Below are 19,570 nucleotides of genomic sequence, written 5' to 3'. Positions count from 1 at the left end.
ACCTTCCAAAACCATTCCTCCTCCTCCTCCCCCCTATTTCCACCACCACACAAAATAGAACTTTAGATTCTCAATCCAGTTACCACCCCTCAGATAATCAACTCTCATTCATCACCACCCTTCAGATAATCAACTCAGTTCATCAAGGAGAGAGGAGTCCCTCTTGTACCATAGGCTTCCCCAGGAAACACAGTTGAAACCTCTTTCACTGACAGGAAACAGCCTTGTTTGCTGGCTGAGGCAAAGCCAGCAGGATGAAATACCAGAATTTATGTTTTTATGGTGGTAAACATAGTGTGTGCCAGTGATTCTGAATAAATGCTGTTGACAATATCAGTTCAGTCCTTAAAATAGTATTGATTTGATACAGAAAATGAGTTTGGGCTAAAACTAGGGATTTTTTTTTTCTCCTGCTAGACCTTCTAATTATTAAAGCATCTTATAAAATTTTCTTGAGACAATTTTTTTTAATAATTCTTCTGTACTTAGGTGACTCTGATAAGTGGATCATCTTGATTCTCTATTACTGCAAGGATCAGTAGCAGCTGAAGATAACAGACTTTGGGGCACAAGATGCAATGGGCCATTATCAGTTCTATATAAAGAACTGATTTTTCTTTATTTTTAAATGAAAATGAAACTTCTGTGTATGCAGGTTCATACTCTGACACAAAGCTCCAGCCAATAATTCTGAAGGGAAAAAAAATGCAAGTGAAGGCAAAGCAACTGCCAGCCTTGTAGCCACTCCTCATTGCTCATGGGGCACAGAGGTACCAGGACGTGTGCCAGGGCTGCAGCCAGGCTGGCACTGGGTGCTGCTGCCCTCAGGGACTGACACTGTGCCTCTGTGCCCACAGCTGATCAGCGATGGCAGCGTGGTGTACGCGGAGGCGCTCTGGGACCACGTCACCATGGATGACCAGGAGCTGGGATTCAAGGCCGGAGATGTCATCGAAGTGATGGATGCCACCAACAAGGAGTGGTGGTGGGGCAGGATTCTGGACAGTGAAGGCTGGTTTCCAGCCAGCTTTGTTCGGGTAAGATCTTCATCTTTCTTTGTGCCCTCTCCATGAGCAGCAGGTGTTTGTCCTTCCCCAGGTTTAATGTTCTGTGGTGACTCCAGAGGACTTTCACTGCTAGAGATGGTTCAGCATGTCTTGTTTGTATTCCTCTACAAGGGGCTACAGTACAGGGTGCCCTCCTGGGCTGATCCCACCACCTTTTGGGGGAGGAGAGGCTCTAATTTCTACATGACCATTCTGAGGCACTTCTGTTGTTTTAATACATCAATAACCCTTTTGGTTTTGCTGCCACATGGATCCATCCCCTGCTTTCACAGAGATACACACAGCATTACTGCACTGCATCCCACCAGTGTGGAGAAGTCCCTCTACAGGAGTAAATCAGGGCAAAAGGTTCAGCTCCAGACCAGAGCAGAGCTGAGCTGAGCTGTGCCAGCTGGGGAGAGCAGAGCAGAGCTGAGCTGAGCTGTGCCAGCTGGGGAGCTGCCCTGTTTGCTGGTTTGCAGCCTGGCTCCTGCTTTCCCATCTGTACATTGGCTGATTTGTGCCCAAGCACATGGCATCCACTTCCAGGAGCAAGCAGCGCTCTCCTGGAGGAATCCCTGATACAGATCCCTGGATTCTTCACTCCAGTGTCCACTTAGACAATAGAGATGAGTGTGGCACCAAAGGCACCTCTCTGCAGCTGTGCTGGGGCCAGTGCAGTGCCACAGCCAAAGGATGCACCCACCTGACTCACACATGCACCTCCTCAGCCCCACCAGGCTGCTGGCACTGCGAGCCAGGCACTAAAAAATGGACCAGAAAACCCCAAGAAATGTCTGGGCAGTGATCTGGGGCAATGTGAGACACTCAGTTCTCGTGGGCCAAGGCTGTCCCCTGGTGCCAGCTTCAAAGCCCACACAGAAGAGCTGTGCAGAGAAGCCCAGCGCCCTGCAGAGGCTTCATTTCCAGCAGAGCTTTCTGAAACACATCAGGGCAAGCAGGGGGAAAGCAGGAGAGTGGGAGGTGGTAACTGCTGTGCTCGCTGTCCCGTTGGGAGGAGAAAGGCTTTTTTCCTTTCTCCTGCCTGGGACTGTCGCTGTGGGTGCCTGACAGCTTTCCCCAGCTCGGGGCAGGCTCCTCAGCGCTGCAAAGGCAGTGAGGTGCCTAAGGGCAGAGATTCTCAGCCCTTTAGCTCTTTATCCAGGTCACTTCAGATCACAAGTGACCCAACACCAGGTGGAGCATGAAAGGAGGTGACACGAGGTCACCCGGTGTCTGTAGCAAAAGTCCTTGCAGAAGTGGGGCGGTTTTCAAATGCTTTGTTATAGGTTGCAGGGGATAGTCTCAGCTGCATAATTAATACAAACAGTGGAATGTTTTGCAAATAAGATTACCAAGACCTCGGCACTGCTTTTTCTTGCAATGAAAACAGAATTTTTTTCTTTCATGTTACTGATAAATTGAATTGTCCTGGCTGGCAAAAACTTGTCATCTTAGAGTAAAGCAGACTAGTACTAGGCACTGGGGATACAGAGTAAGAAATTCTTTTAACAGAGGAATCCCAACACTTAGTCAAGCATCCAGCTGAAGATTTCCTGCTAATTACCACTGGCTCAAGCTCACTGCAGGGAGGGCTGGTATGTCTGGAGGCTCGGCTCAGACTGCAGGACTCTGTCACTCCACATTTGAGTTTCAGGCCGAGCTCTGAGTTTAAGAGCTGCCGATGTCCTGCTCACAGTGAAGGAGAACCAGGGTTGTACATCTTGAGGGCTTCAGCAGTGAGTGAATTAACTTCAGCAGTGAGTAAATGTAATCTGTGCCTGTGCTGGCAAGGGAGGGTATGCACTGTGTTTTATATGTAGGTGTATTTATATCAAGTGGTAAATTATAGAGCCTAGAAGAAACTACATTAAAAGTTTAAAGCAGTTCTGTGTCACTGTACTAAAAATTCCTGTAATTATGTGTGGTTTATCTTCCTAACTTTAACTCCTTCTCTGTGCTGGGATGGATCCTTTGGGTTGTGTACAGAGTATCCCCAGGGCACTCAGCAGTGCCAGAAAAGGAAGCCCAGAGTGGAATGCTGCAGTCCATGCCCTGAGCTGTGTGGCAGTGTCCCTTTAGCTCTGGGCTGTGGCAGTGTCCCTTTAGCTCAGGGCTGTGTGGCAGTGTCCCTTTAGCTCGGATCTGTGGCAGTGTCCCTTTAGCTCAGGGCTGTGGCAGTGTCCCTTTGGCTCAGGGCTATGGCAGTGTCCCTTTAGCTCAGGGCTGTGTGGCAGTGTCCCTTTGGCTCAGATCTGTGGCAGTGTCCCTTTGGCTCTGGGCTGTGGCAGTGTCCCTTTAGCTCAGGGCTGTGTGGCAGTGTCCCTTTGGCTCTGGGCTGTGGCAGTGTCCCTTTAGCTCAGGGCTGTGGCAGTGTCCCTTTAGCTCAGAGCTGTGGCAGTGTCCCTTTGGCTCGGGGCTGTGTGGCAGTGTTACCCTTTGGCTCAGGGCTGTGGCAGTGTCCCTTTAGCTCAGAGCTGTGGCAGTGTCCCTTTAGCTCAGGGCTGTGTGGCAGTGTCCCTTTAGCTCAGAGCTGTGGCAGTGTCCCTTTAGCTCGGATCTGTGGCAGTGTCCCTTTAGCTCGGGGCTGTGGCAGTGTCCCTTTAGCTCGGATCTGTGGCAGTGTCCCTTTGGCTCGGGGCTGTGGCAGTGTCCCTTTGGCTCAGAGGTGTGGCAGTGTCCCTTTAGCTCAGGGCTGTGTGGCAGTGTCCCTTTGGCTCGGGGCTGTGGCAGTGTCCCTTTAGCTCGGATCTGTGGCAGTGTTACCCTTTGGCTCGGGTCTGTGGCAGTGTCCCTTTGGCTCGGGGCTGTGTGGCAGTGTCCCTTTGGCTCAGATCTGTGGCAGTGTCCCTTTAGCTCGGGTCTGTGGCAGTGTGTTACCCTTTAGCTCGGATCTGTGGCAGTGTCCCTTTAGTTCGGATCTGTGGCAGTGTCCCTTTGGCTCAGGGCTGTGGCAGTGTCCCTTTGGCTCGGATCTGTGGCAGTGTCCCTTTGGCTCAGGGCTTTGTGGCAGTGTCCCTTTGGCTTGGGTCTGTGGCAGTGTCCCTTTAGCTCAGAGCTGTGGCAGTGTCCCTTTAGCTCAGGGCTGTGTGGCAGTGTCCCTTTAGCTCGGATCTGTGGCAGTGTCCCTTTGGCTCGGGGCTGTGTGGCAGTGTCCCTTTAGCTCGGGGCTGTGTGGCAGTGTCCCTCTATCTCAGAGCTGTGGCAGTCTCCCTTTAGCTCAGGGCTGTGGCGAGCCGAGCAGCGGTGCCCTCCAGCCGCTGCTTCCCTGTGCCCGTGCTGTGCTGCCCTCTGATGGGGGACACCGAGAGTCCCACACCGCCCTGCCGGGCTCTGCCCTTCTTCCCCAGCTCGGTGCCCACGGGCAGCTGATCTGCTTCTACTTTAGCAATGAAGTCTCTTTAAATAATCCTGGGGAAGCAGACACCGAGGGGCCATCTGTTACTGACAGTGTGAGAACAATGAAGTAGTTAAAAAACCAACCATTTACGGGTTCTCCCCGTCCCCCCCCCAAAGTATTCCTTCAAATATTTAAGAAAATTTCAATTGATAAACCATTTCTGTCCTGATTTTATATGTATTATTCCTAAAGGACTCCATATTATTCCTGTAACTTCTGTGCACTAGAAATGCCTGCCTAAACCCACCCATGTCAGGGTGGGAGCAGCTGCCTTGTGCCCTCCCCACAGTGACTGTCTGGCCTCAGCCTCCCCGGGGGGGAAATGTTTCCAGGCAATACACACAGCCTGCTCTCACCTTGCCCAGCCCAGTGTGTGTCTGCCATGCAGCCCTTCCCTGGCAGAGGTGTTTGGCAGTGGGAGCAGTGAGCATCTTGTGCCTGCAGCTGCGGGTGAACCAGGATGAGCCCATGGAGGATTATCCCCTGAAGGTGGAGGGGGGCAGAGAGGAGGATTCCCGGCGCTTTGGGATGGGCCAGACCACCAAAGACCAGATGAGGACCAATGTCATCAATGAGATCATAAGCACCGAGAGAGACTACATCAAGCACCTGAAGGACATTTGTGAGGTAAGGACTAAAGGGGGAAGGGACTGTAAGAGCTCCTCTAAAGGATAATGGACTGTGTCCCATGCTTGCCCAGAGAGGCACCCTAAGCAGGTAACTTTTCTGAAAATGAGACTGGATTTTCATCAGTTCTGCTGAATGCCAGTATATGGTCAGAAAACAGAAAACAATTCATTACAGCAAAATCCCAAATGCCTCTGCATTTGAAGCACTCACTTGTGCTCTGATTAAATGGAATTAATTGAATTTCCCAAGCCAGAGAAAAGTAAATGTCTAGCACTGCTGTCCCCTCTAATATATGTTCTGGGGTAATATAATCAGCAACTCCAGCCTTCAGGCAAGCCATGCTCAGACCAAAACAACTGGGGATGCTCAGCCAATTGGATCCTTTACTGTCAAATATGCTGAATATTGTGCCACCTCTTCTAAAAGAGATCCATCCTGTACACTGGGGGAGTGAAGGCAGTTGGAATTTTTGCAGGAACAGAATTCTCCACTGCAATGGTACAAAAGTGGCTCCCAGCAGAGGCAGCTGGGGCAAAGAGCACACATTTGTAAATACAAACAAGCCTCTCCTGCTGCAGAGTCCCCCTGCCCCTCGGAGCTCTCCTCTGCTGGAGTCATGCGGGCAGCTCCTCTCACAGACACCAAACCAGGTCCACACCTGGACTTAACTGGTCTGAATCTACCAGTGCTGGGGCCAGAGCACCTCACTGCGGACACAGAGAGGCTTTTTCAGCAAGAGAGAAAGGAGCTCTGTGACTCCTTCAGCAGCATCACCCAGGGCTGCCATGAATCTGTGGCAGCTTCTATTTGTACCATGTTTAGGGTAACATGAGAGGAAGTAATAGTTACAGATGGGTCCAGATCTGCAGGAAGGGAATGCAGGAACCTGGTGTACACTGAGTGCAGTCCTTGAGGCTTTCTGTGCCACAGAGCAGATGCCCAGGAGGTTTCCAATCTGGTTTTCTCCAGGGTTACATTAAGCAGTGCCGCAAGAGAGCCGACATGTTTACAGAGGAACAGCTGAAGACAATCTTTGGGAATATTGAGGACATCTACAGGTGCCAGAAGAAATTTGTTAAAGCACTAGAGAAGAAATTTAACAAAGACCACCCACATTTGAGTGAGGTTGGCTCATGCTTCTTGGAATATGTAAGTAAATTTGACTTCATGGGAAAGGGGTAGCTGAGCATGGATTGAGCCAGAGGATTTAGAAATTGATCTGACAGAACTGAAGCTTTCTTAAAAAAGACCCATCCAACCAAACTAAATTCCACCACCCTCTATCCCAGCCCTGCTCAACCACTTCCCAAAGAAATATCCTGTAGCTCTTGTGGCTGTGGAAAGAGCATTTTCAAAGTACCTTATATTCTGAACACTATAATCCCTGCCAGCCCTTGGTACCTCAGGGAAAATGTAGGAAGACTCCAAAATCTCGAGCAGGACTGAGTTTACAGTAATGGTATTTTGAGGTCAGTGAAGGATCAGCTGTGACTGGTGTGGGCACTAAAAGCCCACATTCAGCTGAGCCCAGAGCAGGATGTGTGGGAATGTCTGGGTCTCTCAGATGAAGCTGTGACACACTTTGCCAGCCCCCAGCTTTAAGTCCCTGGGTTTGAGAGCCTGGGGAGGACACAAATGACCAAACAGCTCCAGTTAGAGGATACAAATCACCAGGAATCTGTGGCAGGGCATGGCCTGAGGGACAGGGCATTAACTCCCTCCCTGTGCCCTGCAGCAAACAGAGTTTCAGATCTACTCCGAGTACTGCAACAACCACCCCAACGCGTGCCTGGAGCTGTCGCGCCTGGCCAAGGTGAACAAGTACGTTTACTTCTTCGAGGCCTGCCGCCTGCTGCAGAAGATGATTGACATCTCCCTGGATGGCTTCCTGCTCACCCCTGTGCAGAAAATCTGCAAATACCCCCTGCAGCTGGCAGAGCTGCTCAAGTACACCAACCCCCAGCACAGGTAGGACAGTGAGGGGCGGGGAAGGAGCCAGGATGCTCCCATGGAAATGGGCTCGTGCATGGAGGGCACTGGCTAACTGCAGCCAGCTCAATTCTTACAGGTTACCTCATAGAAACCTGGAAAAAAGTATATTTATGTAATTTTATAAAGTATATTTACATAATATATAATATAATGTACAATATGCTTATATAATTATATAACACAATATTATAACGATATTATACTTATATACATTTATATTATATTAATATAATACAATAACATAATATTATAATAATATTAACTTATAACTTATTATAAGTATATGATAAAAGTATATTTACATAATTTTCCACTACAGCAGCACTCAGCTTTCCTGTCACAGATCGAGAGTTACAAGGTCCACTTTATATAATGGCCTTTTTCTATTTTATTTGGCTCATGTATCTGTAATACCAGCACATACGTACTTTGGAGCTTGTATTTGTCCTGGTTTCTGTCCATGTTTCTGGTGGTGGTGTTGAGAACTTTGCCTCCAAAAGCATTGGTTGAATATATCCCAAGGTGCCCATACAGCTGCACTTCCCCAGTGGGAAGTTGTGCCCTGCAGCAGCCAGGCCATGCACACTTGGTGCCCTGGCAGTGCCAGCTCCAAAGTCTCCAAATCCATCGCCCACTTTCAGGGTCAGGGCACTGCCTTTGGCTCAAATAACTGCCACTTAATTAAGTGCCTGAAAACATGAAAAATCTCTATGAAAGTGTTGGTATTGGTCCACTGTGGTTTGACTTAATTTCACCTTCCTAATTGCAGCCCTGGTGTTTCCAAGAATGGTTTTAAGCATGTCTTGTTGCTTAAGGAAGTGCAGAGATGTTTGAGAGTTGCCTTAGAGCCAAGTTGTGCAGCTCAGCTCCTTCCCAGCAGCTCTGAACTCAGCAGAAGTGGCTGGTGGCCACAGATGGTGTGTGGGGGAGGGCAGCTCAGCCTCTGTCCTACCCTGCCAGATAAACCATCAGCTCATGTTTGAAACAAGCCAGGCACTGTTGGACTGCTTCACCTCTGCACCACAGACCAGTCCCTGCATGGCACAGCAGCATTGTGAATGAGTTGTATTATGCTGCAGAAAGAAAAGGAGAACCTGCAGGTTCTTCCAGCAATTCCTATTTACACCTCTGTAGCTAAATTTGATTACTTAGCCCTTCCCTTCCCCAGAGGTGGCCTAGATTTGTTACCAGACTCAATAAACCCACACTGTCTCCCTGCCCAAGGATGACAGGCTAAATTCGTAGCTCCCTGCTTATGTGCCTCCTTTATACATAAAGGGATGGGATGTCTGGGATGGAGCAGCTTTCCTGAGCAGACTCCCTGGAAAAAGAGATTTTCAAAAATGTAACACGCTATTGTTCTAATTGACATCTAATCTGTGCCTCAGAACCAAGGAGTGTCTGAGAAGCTGCCAGAGGAGCAGGGACAGAGCAGCTGGGACAGACTGCAGGTGGAATCCTGCTTCTATCCCCAGCTCTGTGCCACTGCTCTCCTCTGCAGTGCAGGTACAACACCCCAGTGCCATTCTGCCAAGCCTGAGGCTGTGGTGTTGTGAGGGCTTTAGGGCGAGGTGGGAGATGAGAATTTGACTCCAAGTTCTCAGAAGGCTGACATATGATATGATATGATATTATTCTACTAAAACTATACTAAAGAAAGAGAAAGGATACAGACAGAGGCTTGCAAAAAAAGGGATCATGAAGGTTCATGACTGACTCCTCAGAGCCTCGACACAGCTGGCTGTGATTGGTCATTAAATTAAAACAATTCACATGCTGAGTAAACAATTCACCAAATCACATTCTAAAACAGCAAAACAAGGAGAAGCTGAAGCTCCCCAGGAGAAAAAGTCCTGGAGAAGGGATTTTTCAAAAAATATCATAGTACCATGAGGCCTGTGTCTGTCCCCAGGGATTTCAAGGACGTGGAGGCTGCCCTGAATGCCATGAAGAACGTGGCCCGGCTCATCAACGAGCGCAAGCGGCGGCTGGAGAACATCGACAAGATCGCCCAGTGGCAGAGCTCCATAGAGGACTGGGAGGTAGGGGACCCCCTGCCCAAGGAATTCCACATTGCTCCTCTTCTGCCCTTCCTACAGCTTCTCTCCACAGTGATATCTCGCTGTCTGCCCCCACCTCAGCTCTCTGATTTTTATTTAAACAGTTATGGTCTTTTAGTACAGCTGAGCAGGTCTGGCATATAACCCAGCTAGAACAGCTGCCTTTGCACATTCACTGGGATTCTTGTTTCCCTGTTTTTCCTTGCAGAATGAAATCAGCATGTAGGTTAATGAAATTCTATTATTTTTCTCTTGCCCCCCATTTTATCTTGAGTGGGTTCAAACTTTCAAGAAGAGCAGAACTGCTCCTTAATTCTTAGCATGCCAGTTTATTGTTGCAGAAAGGCAACTTCTGGCATAGTCACAGTGGAAACCAAGGTTCCCTGTAGGCTCATTAAAAAAAAAATTGCTAAATAAAAGAAACAAAATACTGATTTTCTAAATCCTAGACTCAATAAACCCACAGTGTCTCTCTGCCCAAGGATGTCAGGCTAAATTCTTAGCTCCCTGCTTATGTGCCTCCTTTATGTCTGGGACGGAGCAGCTTTCCTGAGCAGACTCCATGGAACAGGAGATTTAAAAAAATGTAACACACGATTGTTCTAATCAAATTCAGGTCCCACCCCCTGGGTGCCAGGGGCACAGTGTCTCCCTGATGTGCCAAGGACTGTCCTCCAGCACAGAGCTCTCTCATTCCCACACAAGTTCTGGCAGCAGGAATTCAGGCTCCCACTTTGAGATGAGGCTGAGACCAACCTGTTCTTTGTGCTGTTCTCAGGGAGAAGATGTCCTAGTCAGAAGCTCAGAACTCATCTATTCTGGGGAATTAGCCAAAATCTCCCACCCTCAAGCCAAGAGCCAACAGAGGATGTTCTTCCTCTTCGATCACCAGCTTGTCTGCTGCAAGAAGGTAACCATGAAACCTGGCTGCTGCTGTGCTGCTGGATTTAAGTGAGCTCTCTCTCCACCCCTTTGTTTCCTTAATTCTTGCTGGCCTCACGTGCTCCTGGCACTCTGTACATTCTTTCCTCTGACGTCCTGGGGTGTTCTGTGCACCTGAGCACAGCAATCAGCTACTGGCCTAATCTCACAGCAAAAGAGGAAAGCCCTGCACAGCTTCTGGGGTTATTCTGTACAACTCTGTTATGAGTATTGTCACACAAGTTCTTTTAAATACTTTGTTCTTCATCTGAACTTCCACCTTAGTGTTGTATTCAGAGAAAACTGCAGGTTTGATGAACAGCTGTGGGTCTTGGCAGTCAGTAAGGCCATGCTAACAGCACATGTAAGTCTGTAAGTACAGCTTTTTTTCAATAAGCTGAGTAATAACAGAAATCTTCCCTCTTGGAGCCAATGAACAGTACCTTCCACTGGAATTTCAGAACTGAATGTGCCAACTATTTTTTGCATATTCCACAGCATGCAGGTAGCTCCAGGTAAATTAGGTATGAAAATCACTGTCCTCAAAGTTACTTTTCATTGTCAACAAAAACCCAAGAGGTAAGTAGTATTATTTTTGCTTTTAACTGGAACTGAAAGATTCAAATAGTGTTTTCTGTCAGAGGCCTAATGAGGATTTGGGATCACGTGTAACACCCAAGCTTCAGGGCAGCACATAGGCCCCAACACAGCCAGCAGCCAGAACAAGCACTGTGGTTCCCTGCAGTGCCCACAGCAGCTCAGCACTCTGCAGTTCCACAGACTCAAATCCAGTATGAGTTCTTTGACAGGTCTCTGATGATAGCAGGAAGGGTAAATTCCCCATCACACCCAAGAACAGCCCCATGTGTTGTGGTCTCTCTTACAGGACCTCCTGCGCAGGGACATCTTGTACTACAAGAGTCGGATCAGCATGGATGACATGGAAATACTGGATGTGGAAGATGGCAAAGACAAGGACTTCAATATCAGTGTGAAAAATGCATTTAAGCTGCACTGCAGAGACACTGAGGAAGTCCACTTATTCTGTGCAAAAAAGCCTGAGCAGAAACAGCGCTGGCTGAAGGCGTTTGAGAATGAAAGGAGGCAGGTGCAGCTCGACCAGGAGACAGGTATGGAAAGAGCAAGGCTGGGAGACTTTTGTTTTTTAATAATTATTATTATTATTGGTTTTTCATCCTTTTTTACCCATTGGCTAATGCCTGAGGAGTGAAAGAGTGGGGAAGGCAGCCCATGCTTGAGGGCAGCTCTGGGCTGCTGTATTACACATTGTGAATGAATCTGTGCAATTAAAAAACTGCAAACCACCATAAGCCATCACTGCAGTTTGTCCTCAGGGAGGCTGATGTGTCTTAAGGAGTTCAAGCAGGGCTGACAAAGTAGTAAATACATTACATACAGGGTCCAGAGCAGTATAGAACAACTTCAGTCAAGGGTTCTCACTGTCCAAGAGTGTTTGTGTTGTTTTGTCCAAATCCTTCTCAATTCAGCCTAGTGTGATCTGAAAGATTTCAGCCACCAGTGGCCTGGAGTGGTTTCTTCCCCCCAGTGCAGCATGGGCTGAGGGCAGGCAGCAAAGCCTGCAGGGGGGTTTGTGCAGCCCAGCACAGGCTGGGGGAGCAGGCTGTGCCCCCCAGCCTTGGCAGCAATTGTGGCCTCTCACTTCAGGCATCTGCCCACCCCTGTCTTCTCCTGAGGAAGACAAGGTCATCTCCAAATGATGACCTGCTGCTGACAGAAATCTGCTTCATCTTCCAGGCTTTTCCATCACGGAGGTGCAGAAAAAGCAGGCAATGCTGAATGCCAGCAAGCAGCACCATGCTGGGAAGCCCAAGGGTGAGTCACACCTGAGCACAGGAACACTGGGGGAATGGGGGGTGGCTCTGTATTTACTACACGGGAAAGGCTTCAATGAAGTGACGTTAACAAACTCTTGGGAAGGCCAGATGGTGCCAATCTGCACTACAGTTCCTGGTAGATTCAGATGGCTGGAGTCAGTCATTCCTAACTCCAGGAGAGCCACTTTGCACATAATCAGCACTCTGCCAGAACCCAGCAGCTTCTGCTCCACGGCCAGTGCACAGCATCTCCCTAGGAGCCAGGCTTTCCCAGCAGTGTGGCATTCCCTTTGGCAAAAGGCAAGGTTTGTAGCAATCCCCATGGTGCACAGAGGGCCACAGAGGTCTCTGCAGCAGGGACTGTTCCTGCCCGTGGAGGATGCTCTGAAACCTGCACCTTGGCCAGGGTGCCAGGGTAGGTACCATGCTTGGGCAGAGCTCTTGGTTCAAGCTGCCAGAGACAAGGACAATTAGCAGCAGCCAGGGGAGAGTGAAGTCAAGCAAAATAAAAGTTCCTGTGCCCACAGCACTGTGGCTGAAGACAGCCCTGTTGCTGCCACCTTCCCCTTCTCTCTGCCCAGAGGAAGAGGTGTCACCTGGTTCCTCTGAACCCACAGAGGCAACCACTTCCTCTCGGTGGTAGCAGCCAGCACTTAAAGCTCAGCCACATCTCCTGAGAGCAAGCTTGGCAAAATGTCAAAAAGGGCCAGAAATAAGATTTGGCTGCAAACAGGGGGAAGTTTGGAAGGAGGCCAGACCATGCCAACAGAGCAAAGCCCTTGGGGCACAGCATTAGAGGAGACAGCACAGACCAGCCTTGTCCTCCACACAGGCACTGACCATTCCTAGTCAGAGATCCAGCCCAGGAGGCTGTAACAGGCACCAGCAGCACTTGCACAGCAGCTGCTTCTCCCAGCACAGCCAAAAGCACCAGCTAAGTTTGTCACCAGTCATGAGCTGCAGCTCTCTAGCCCTGCTGTTGTGCTGGCAGAACACCTGACAGTTGTACAGCACATTTCTGGGCCTTCCACATGAGCTCTAATCCTAAAAGGCACTGCTGAAAGTAAGGATAAATTGAAGGAAAGGTTACACTAAGACAAACCCAATTCACAGCCCTGCAGCTTTAACGGGGAGTGGGGATGGCAGTAGAGTGGGGGAAAGGAGCTGTGTTTGACTAATGAGACAGAGTAGAAATCCATTTTGATTTAGGTGAAATGTACATCTTTAAGTCTGTAGTTTGAAAACATAGCTGTTTAGTCTGACTGCCTGTTCCTGTAGAAAGCCTAAGCTCAGAGAGAGGCTGTGCTTCAGCCAAAGGACAGAGCAAAGGGGGGAGACAGAGAGACTGCTGTGAGAGCAGGTCAGCCTGACCTAGGAATTCTTTTGGCAAATGTCACACAAAATTTGTAAAAATGAATATGTATGAACCTATTGTGAAATTTCATACATATGGATTTGAGAGAGAGATAAAAAAACAAATCTAGAGTTCCCAGAGGCATGCATGTCTTTTGGAGAGGAATCTCCACCTGCGTCCAGCGCTGTAATAAACATTAAACATACCAGCTTTACAACTTTCACAAAGGTGTGGAGTTTGTTTGTCTCCACAAAACACTAACACGCTTCCCATCTCCTCCTCCTCCTCCCAGCTGTCACCAGGCCCTACTACGAGTTCCTGCTGCGGCAGAAGCACCCCACGCTGCCCAGCACGCTCCCTCAGCAGCAGGTCTTCATGCTGGCAGAGCCCAAGCGCAAGCCCTCGAACTTCTGGCAGAACATCAGCAGGCTGACGCCGTTCCGGAAATAGGGGCAGCAGCCCCTGTTTGTGCCTGAAGCCCTTCTGAGAAAGCACTTTATCCCTCTGCTGGCAGGTGGAGCCCAGGTTCAGCCAGCCCTGTGCTCACAGAGGATGGCACAGGTGCTCCTGCCTTCCCTATTTATTTTGCAGCCCGGCTGACCCGCTGGCTCCCAGGTGAGGCTGAGTGCAGCGGTGCCACGGAGCCAGCCCTGCCCTGCCCAGCAGGCACAGCTCCAGGAGCACACAGCAGGGAGCTGGACAGGCTGCAGCCCAGAGATTTACCTTGTCAGCTGTACTTGGACTCACTCCTTCCCGCTGTGCCCGCCACTGCTGGCTGGCAGCTGCCACAGGCCAGGGCAGCCCACGGACCCGCTGGCCCCGTGGCCGCTGCCGCGCTCAGAACAGCTCAGAGTCCGTGGTGAGGAGGGATGAACCTCCTGCTCTGCCCACCCCATGCCCTGCATTTCTCAGAGCTGTGATCCTCCTCCACGTGTCCAGCTAAGTCAGCAGCCTCTGCAGGCCCTCAGAGCACAGTGAGCACTGCACTGTGACCTCCTCCCTTCCTTTAGTCCAGCAGCACCGGTGAACGGTGCCCCACATTAAACTGTGCCAACCTGCAGCATGAGTCAAGTCGAAGAATCTCTCTAGTGGGTTTGAGTTACATAAGTTAGAGAAAAATGTGCCTAATTAATACCATACTCAATTCTTTAGATTCTCGTCTCTCCATCATTCTGCCATATTTCCTGGCCAATGAAAATGCTCATTGTTTGTAATGTGTTTATTTATGGTAAAAATCAGAACTGTGTATTTTGTAAGTCTGTAATTGTTCTTGTCAGATGTTGTTAACTTGATGCCTGTTTTGTCTGTTTAATTTTTCTTTTCTTTTTTTTTTTTTTTAAAGAAAGGTCAATATTTGCAAACCTAGCTCCCAGAAGTCAGAGTCTGCTGTTCAACTCTGCAACGTCATTGTTATGCAAACTCCCACAGACCCTCAAATTCAAGGAGTGTTACTGACACTTTTAAAAGTGGAAAAACCACTTGATAAAGGCCTAAATTTGGCATAAAGAGCCTCACTTTAAGTACCCAAGTTTCAAATGGTGGCCAAAAAGAATGAATCTAAACCTTGGTTAGCAAAAAGAAAGATTTGCCTTACCATAGTGAGAGTTAGAAGCCATACTGACTGAATTCCCTAGATTAGGAGACATCCTGTGACAGTGGAAGGAAGACACTGGCTCATTCCAGCTCAAGTGTGAGTGAGCACTAACTGTCTGCAGAGCTCAGAAATCCAGTGTTTGTTGATGCTGTAGCTGACCAAAGTCTGGTCATCCAGGGATATCTGAATTCAGTAGCATGTACAAAGTCCTTCTTGCACTATATCTTCCCCCCAGACCAGGGGCAACATTTAATTTCATAAAGAAACTTGTAAAAGTGACTCTCAGCCTGTGTTTGTCTCCAGCCCGTCTATCTGTGTGAAACTGTTTCTTTCCAAAGCCACTGTGGGGATTGTGCTCTTGCAGCTCCACCAGGGGCTGCTCAGCCACAGGGGCCCTGCCAGAAGGTGACCTCAGAGCAGCCATCCCAGCTGTGGGGACACAGGGACCCGACCAGAGGGGTCACTCTCTGCTCTGGGGAGACACTGGGTCAATGCTGGGGGGGAGGGGGGGCAAAAGGAGAAAAATTTAAAATACTCTCTAAGAAGCCACTGAGATGAGGCAGTTACAGCAGTATTAGCAGAACATACACAGACACCAAGAGACAAAGACATGGGGACACTGAAGGACACCTAGAGACACACTGAGGCACTGCCAGGTGTGTGCAGACACCCATGGGGGGAGATGGTGACCAAGAGACCCTGACACACACACACACACACACACACACATACAGAGCTATGTCAGCCAGCTGCAGCCAGCACCACTCATTAACAGAAGGCAATTGTCATTTCTGTGTTTACCCTAAGTGTCTGCACCCTCCTTTCCTTATCCATGGCATGTTTGTTTTGATTGGCCAGGAAGAAAAGCTGTTGGCACTGATATTATCAATTTTCTGAGCTTATCATCAGCTTTGTAGTAAGTGGAGGGGGGTAGAGGGGCAGAGGACAATCCTCTCCCCAACACAAATACAGGATCACACCCCACACTGAGCGTGGCCAGCTGTGACAGGTTGCTCATAGCTTTGTCCAGTTGCTATCTGGATTCTCTCAAGGATGGAGATTCTCCTCAAAGCTCTTTACATCCCTCTCAAAACCACTCTGTCCCCAGTGTGAAGGAAGTGCTGAAATCTATTCAAAGCTCCCCTTGCTGCAATGTCTGACCTGGTCTTAGGCAGAATGTTGCTTAATATACTCAGCTTTACATCTACAATGAAGGCACTCTGGTAGAAATCCTCACCTCTTCTCCCAAGGGAAATGGGGTGACTGTGACACAGGACCCTGCAGTGCAGCAGCTGTGAAGTGCAACAACCCTGCCCTTCCTCCCCATTGAAACACACACAAGAATTGGCTATTATTATTACTTGCCTGTGTAGCAATACTCTGAGCAGTAAATATGCATTCAGTGGTTAAAATAATCACATCATTTATCAGCTCTTCCAGAACTGGCTGCACCTCTGACCAGTGCACACAAAGGATTTACAGAGACACTTTTTTTACAGACATTTCTGAAGTGCCAAACCAGACTTCTCTGGCCAGACAGCATCCCAGTCAATGGGCAGTTAATGACTTCTGGAAGAATTCTACTCTCCACTGGACTATCAGTACTCTCTCTAAAAAGTGTCCTCAGTTTGGATTCTAGTCTTGCATGCCACATTTGGAGCTAGGATCCAATCCCCTATGCAAGACTGAGATCAGGTAAAAAAGCTGCTCACACAAAGTGATGGAGTTACAGCAGCAGCACAGAAAACAGGTAAGGCTCAAACCCATAAACTCATTCTGCTCAACATGCCCACCCCACAGACTGCTCTGGAAAGGATTTCATCACAAAATACCATCCCTACTTTAACAGCCAGCACCACCTCCCAACTCTCACCATAACCCTCAGTGCTTCCTGAACAAACTGTCACAGAACAGGTGGGACCTCCTTAGGTTTAAGTGATCAGACACTCAGAGTCATCTCATCCCCCAAGTTATTCATTAAATGGCAAAGTGTACTCGTGTGTGAGATGGTAGCAGATTAGCCCAGCCCAGATTTCCCTGCTGCACCTCCATTTGGGCTGGAGTGGCTCCCATTGTTCTGCCAATGGGCAGAACTGGGGTGAACCCGTGTGCAGGCTGGACTGGGCTGTGCACAGAGGGCAGATCCCAAGGCATCAGCTAAACCTGGGAGAATGGGGCTCCTGGCTGGCCAAGAACAGCTCTGGCAAGATCTCTGAGCTAAATGGACAAGAAGTGCCAGTTCCACAAGAAGTGTCCATTTGAACCATGAAGAATCAGAGCTGTGAGATATCAGGAACTTTTCTCTGGAGCTGAACTTTCAACAGGGGCCAGGAATGCAGATTTGTGTACAAAACAAACTGAAGCTCCTGATGTGAGTCTGAACAACACCAACCCTTCTGGATTTTAGGGTAGAACCAGTTGAACTCCACGGAAAATCAGTTCTGCATTGAGGCACATGAAAAGGACAAAGAGATTGTGTCAGGGGTGATTTGGGTTTTTTTTTAGGGGTGTTGGTTCTATCTGTTCCTCTCCTACTGTAGATATCCATTTAGGAAGCTTCTTGTGAAAACAGCCATGATTCTTGATTACCTAAATCTGCCCAGATTTCATTTGGTCAAATAAAACACAGAATTATGTAAAGGATGTCAATCAAATGAAAGATGATTTCCTGAAGCTACCAGTTAAGTGAACCAGTGGCTACTAAATAACATAGTCTGTGCTCTGACCAAAAAAAAAAAAAAAAAAAAAAGGAAAAAAATCTATTTTAAACTATTAGTTTAGAATATCTGATTCAGGCACTGTGGGTGTATACACTGTTCAAGTCAGCACAAACTGTCTTTGTGCTATCTCAAAGTAAGAACTAGGTCAGTTCCCATGGAGAGAAGAGTTCCCCCAAAGCAGCCTTTACTGTCTCTCCTGTTTTGCCCATTCCCTGAAGGACAGGGGGTGTGAGCTCAGAGGAGCCCCCTCTGTGTCCAGCAGAGTCCTTGGATCAGGACAGTGGATCCTGCAGTGTACTGCAGGAGATTCCCACTGTGCAGGACACTGCTCTGCAGAGCAGCACAGCTCTGTCATCCAGGAGCCAACCATGTGCCAGCCATCTGCACCTGGGTGTCCCAACAGCTTCCCAAAAGCACCTGAAAACCAGGTCACCAACAGGGATAACTCAGAATCCAAGCACCTGCCAGTAACAAAAGAATCTCAGCTTCACACTGAGAACACTTCATTTCTTGGGATGCCAGAATGACAGAAATTAGTGTTTTTTCAATGGAAAGGCCTTTCACCTGATGAGTCAAAATATCAGGTTGTGCTCCTCCAGATTCACTGCAGTGGAAGCACACCTTCATGTAACAGCATCATTCAGGAAGTCTGTGGCAAGACTGGTATGCAGCCATCAGAGTTTTGAACAAGTACTGCACCACTGCCCTCCCAGACTCTGAGCTGCAGCACCTGGCAGGTGGGGCAGCACCCAGCAAGTGCTGATTCCTTCTTCACTGTTATTACTTCAGTTGTTTTAATTCTCCTGTCGAGTTCCACATGTACCTGCTCATGAGGGTTATGGGCATTGCAAAGCCCATCTGACAGTGAGTATGGTACAACAGCAACTGCTCAAGCTTTAAGGAGGGAACTACTCACACCTCAACTCCTGGAGCCTCAGCCTGTGCCTGCTGCTGCTGCTGCTGACGTTCTCTACCACAGGGGGAGGACTCACCACTGCTACTGACATCAGCAGCACCACACTGGTACAACCCAAAATATCAGCCAGGATGTCCTGTACCAGCCACCAGCAGGAACTCCTGTCCCAGAGCTCCCAGCCCAAGCAAAGCTGAGGCTCAGGCCTTCAGGTAAGTAATGGGTTAAAGAACTTTGATAGTGGATAAAAATGAACTGAAAAAACCACAAGTGTTTTCAGCTGATTTTCAGCCCCTGAAGATACAGTGGTGCTCTTTCAGCTGGGCAGTGTGGGGAGGGAATCAATCTTCAGGCTGCAGTGACCCACCAGTGCAGCTCCTGTCAGAGTGAAGCAGTGCAAGGTGCAGCCAGCAGTGTGACCTGGCACAAGCCAGAAATGCCTCCAGGACCACAGCTCCAGGCAGCAGCATGGAGTCTGCTCCTCTCCACTGCCAGGCACACAGCTGCAGGCTCTGCAGAAGCCAAGGTGCTCCTTCCCAGCCTCACAGCAATCCCAGCTGCCCTGCCTTGCCATGAACACCTCACACCTTATTTCTCCCATGTGTCTCACACATGTCCTCAGCAAGCTCCATGACTCAAATCCCATGGCTTTGGCAGTGCTGGCACTTCTAGGAAAAATGCAGGCTGCTTGTTCTTTTTGCTCAACACTCCTGTCATCTTTCCCCCTGCAACTACACCCCTCCTCTCCCCATGTCCTGAGCTTCTCTTTTGCACAAGTTTGCCACCAAAGCAGCTCCCTGTTCACAGCCTGTGCAAATGAAATACCTGTGGTACTGACCCCAGAGCTGTGTACCTTTGTGTGTGACTGCCTACATTTACACTTGTGAGATGGGAAATAAACAAGCTATCAACTCTAAGTCTTGCATCATTCTGTAATCCTCCCAAAAAGCATTAACTACTGATTATAGAGCAGCTATGGAACAGCATTCTGCTTACAAGTTCCTTCTATCCTTCCACACCTACTTCTTTCCCTTTTCTCCTAAGCAGCACCCACCCATTACCCAAGCTGGATAATAATTTATGG

General features: G+C 48.8%; 1 protein-coding gene across 4 annotated transcripts in view; it reads left to right on the top strand.

Annotated features, from left to right (window-relative positions):
* Positions 1-19,403, top strand: part of ARHGEF4 (Rho guanine nucleotide exchange factor 4) — a 138,754-nt gene extending 119,351 nt beyond the window's left edge. For all 4 annotated transcript variants that reach the window (XM_071437090.1, XM_071437091.1, XM_071437092.1 and 1 more), the window contains 9 exons: positions 858-1,037; positions 4,891-5,073; positions 6,046-6,225; positions 6,812-7,044; positions 8,981-9,110; positions 9,907-10,038; positions 10,936-11,179; positions 11,826-11,903; positions 13,552-19,403. In XM_071437090.1, coding sequence (XP_071293191.1) covers positions 858-1,037; positions 4,891-5,073; positions 6,046-6,225; positions 6,812-7,044; positions 8,981-9,110; positions 9,907-10,038; positions 10,936-11,179; positions 11,826-11,903; positions 13,552-13,709 — 1,518 coding nt within the window. In that variant the 3' untranslated portion in view covers positions 13,710-19,403. The remainder of the gene's footprint in view (positions 1-857; positions 1,038-4,890; positions 5,074-6,045; positions 6,226-6,811; positions 7,045-8,980; positions 9,111-9,906; positions 10,039-10,935; positions 11,180-11,825; positions 11,904-13,551) is intronic.
* Positions 19,404-19,570: the final 167 nt, after the last annotated feature.

The sequence above is a fragment of the Agelaius tricolor genome, unplaced genomic scaffold, assembly GCF_023055355.1.
Source record: "Agelaius tricolor isolate 1412-34295 unplaced genomic scaffold, bAgeTri1.0.p SCAF_12, whole genome shotgun sequence".
In the NCBI taxonomy this organism is placed as follows: domain Eukaryota; kingdom Metazoa; phylum Chordata; class Aves; order Passeriformes; family Icteridae; genus Agelaius; species Agelaius tricolor.
This window is presented reverse-complemented; position numbering and strand designations above follow the sequence as displayed.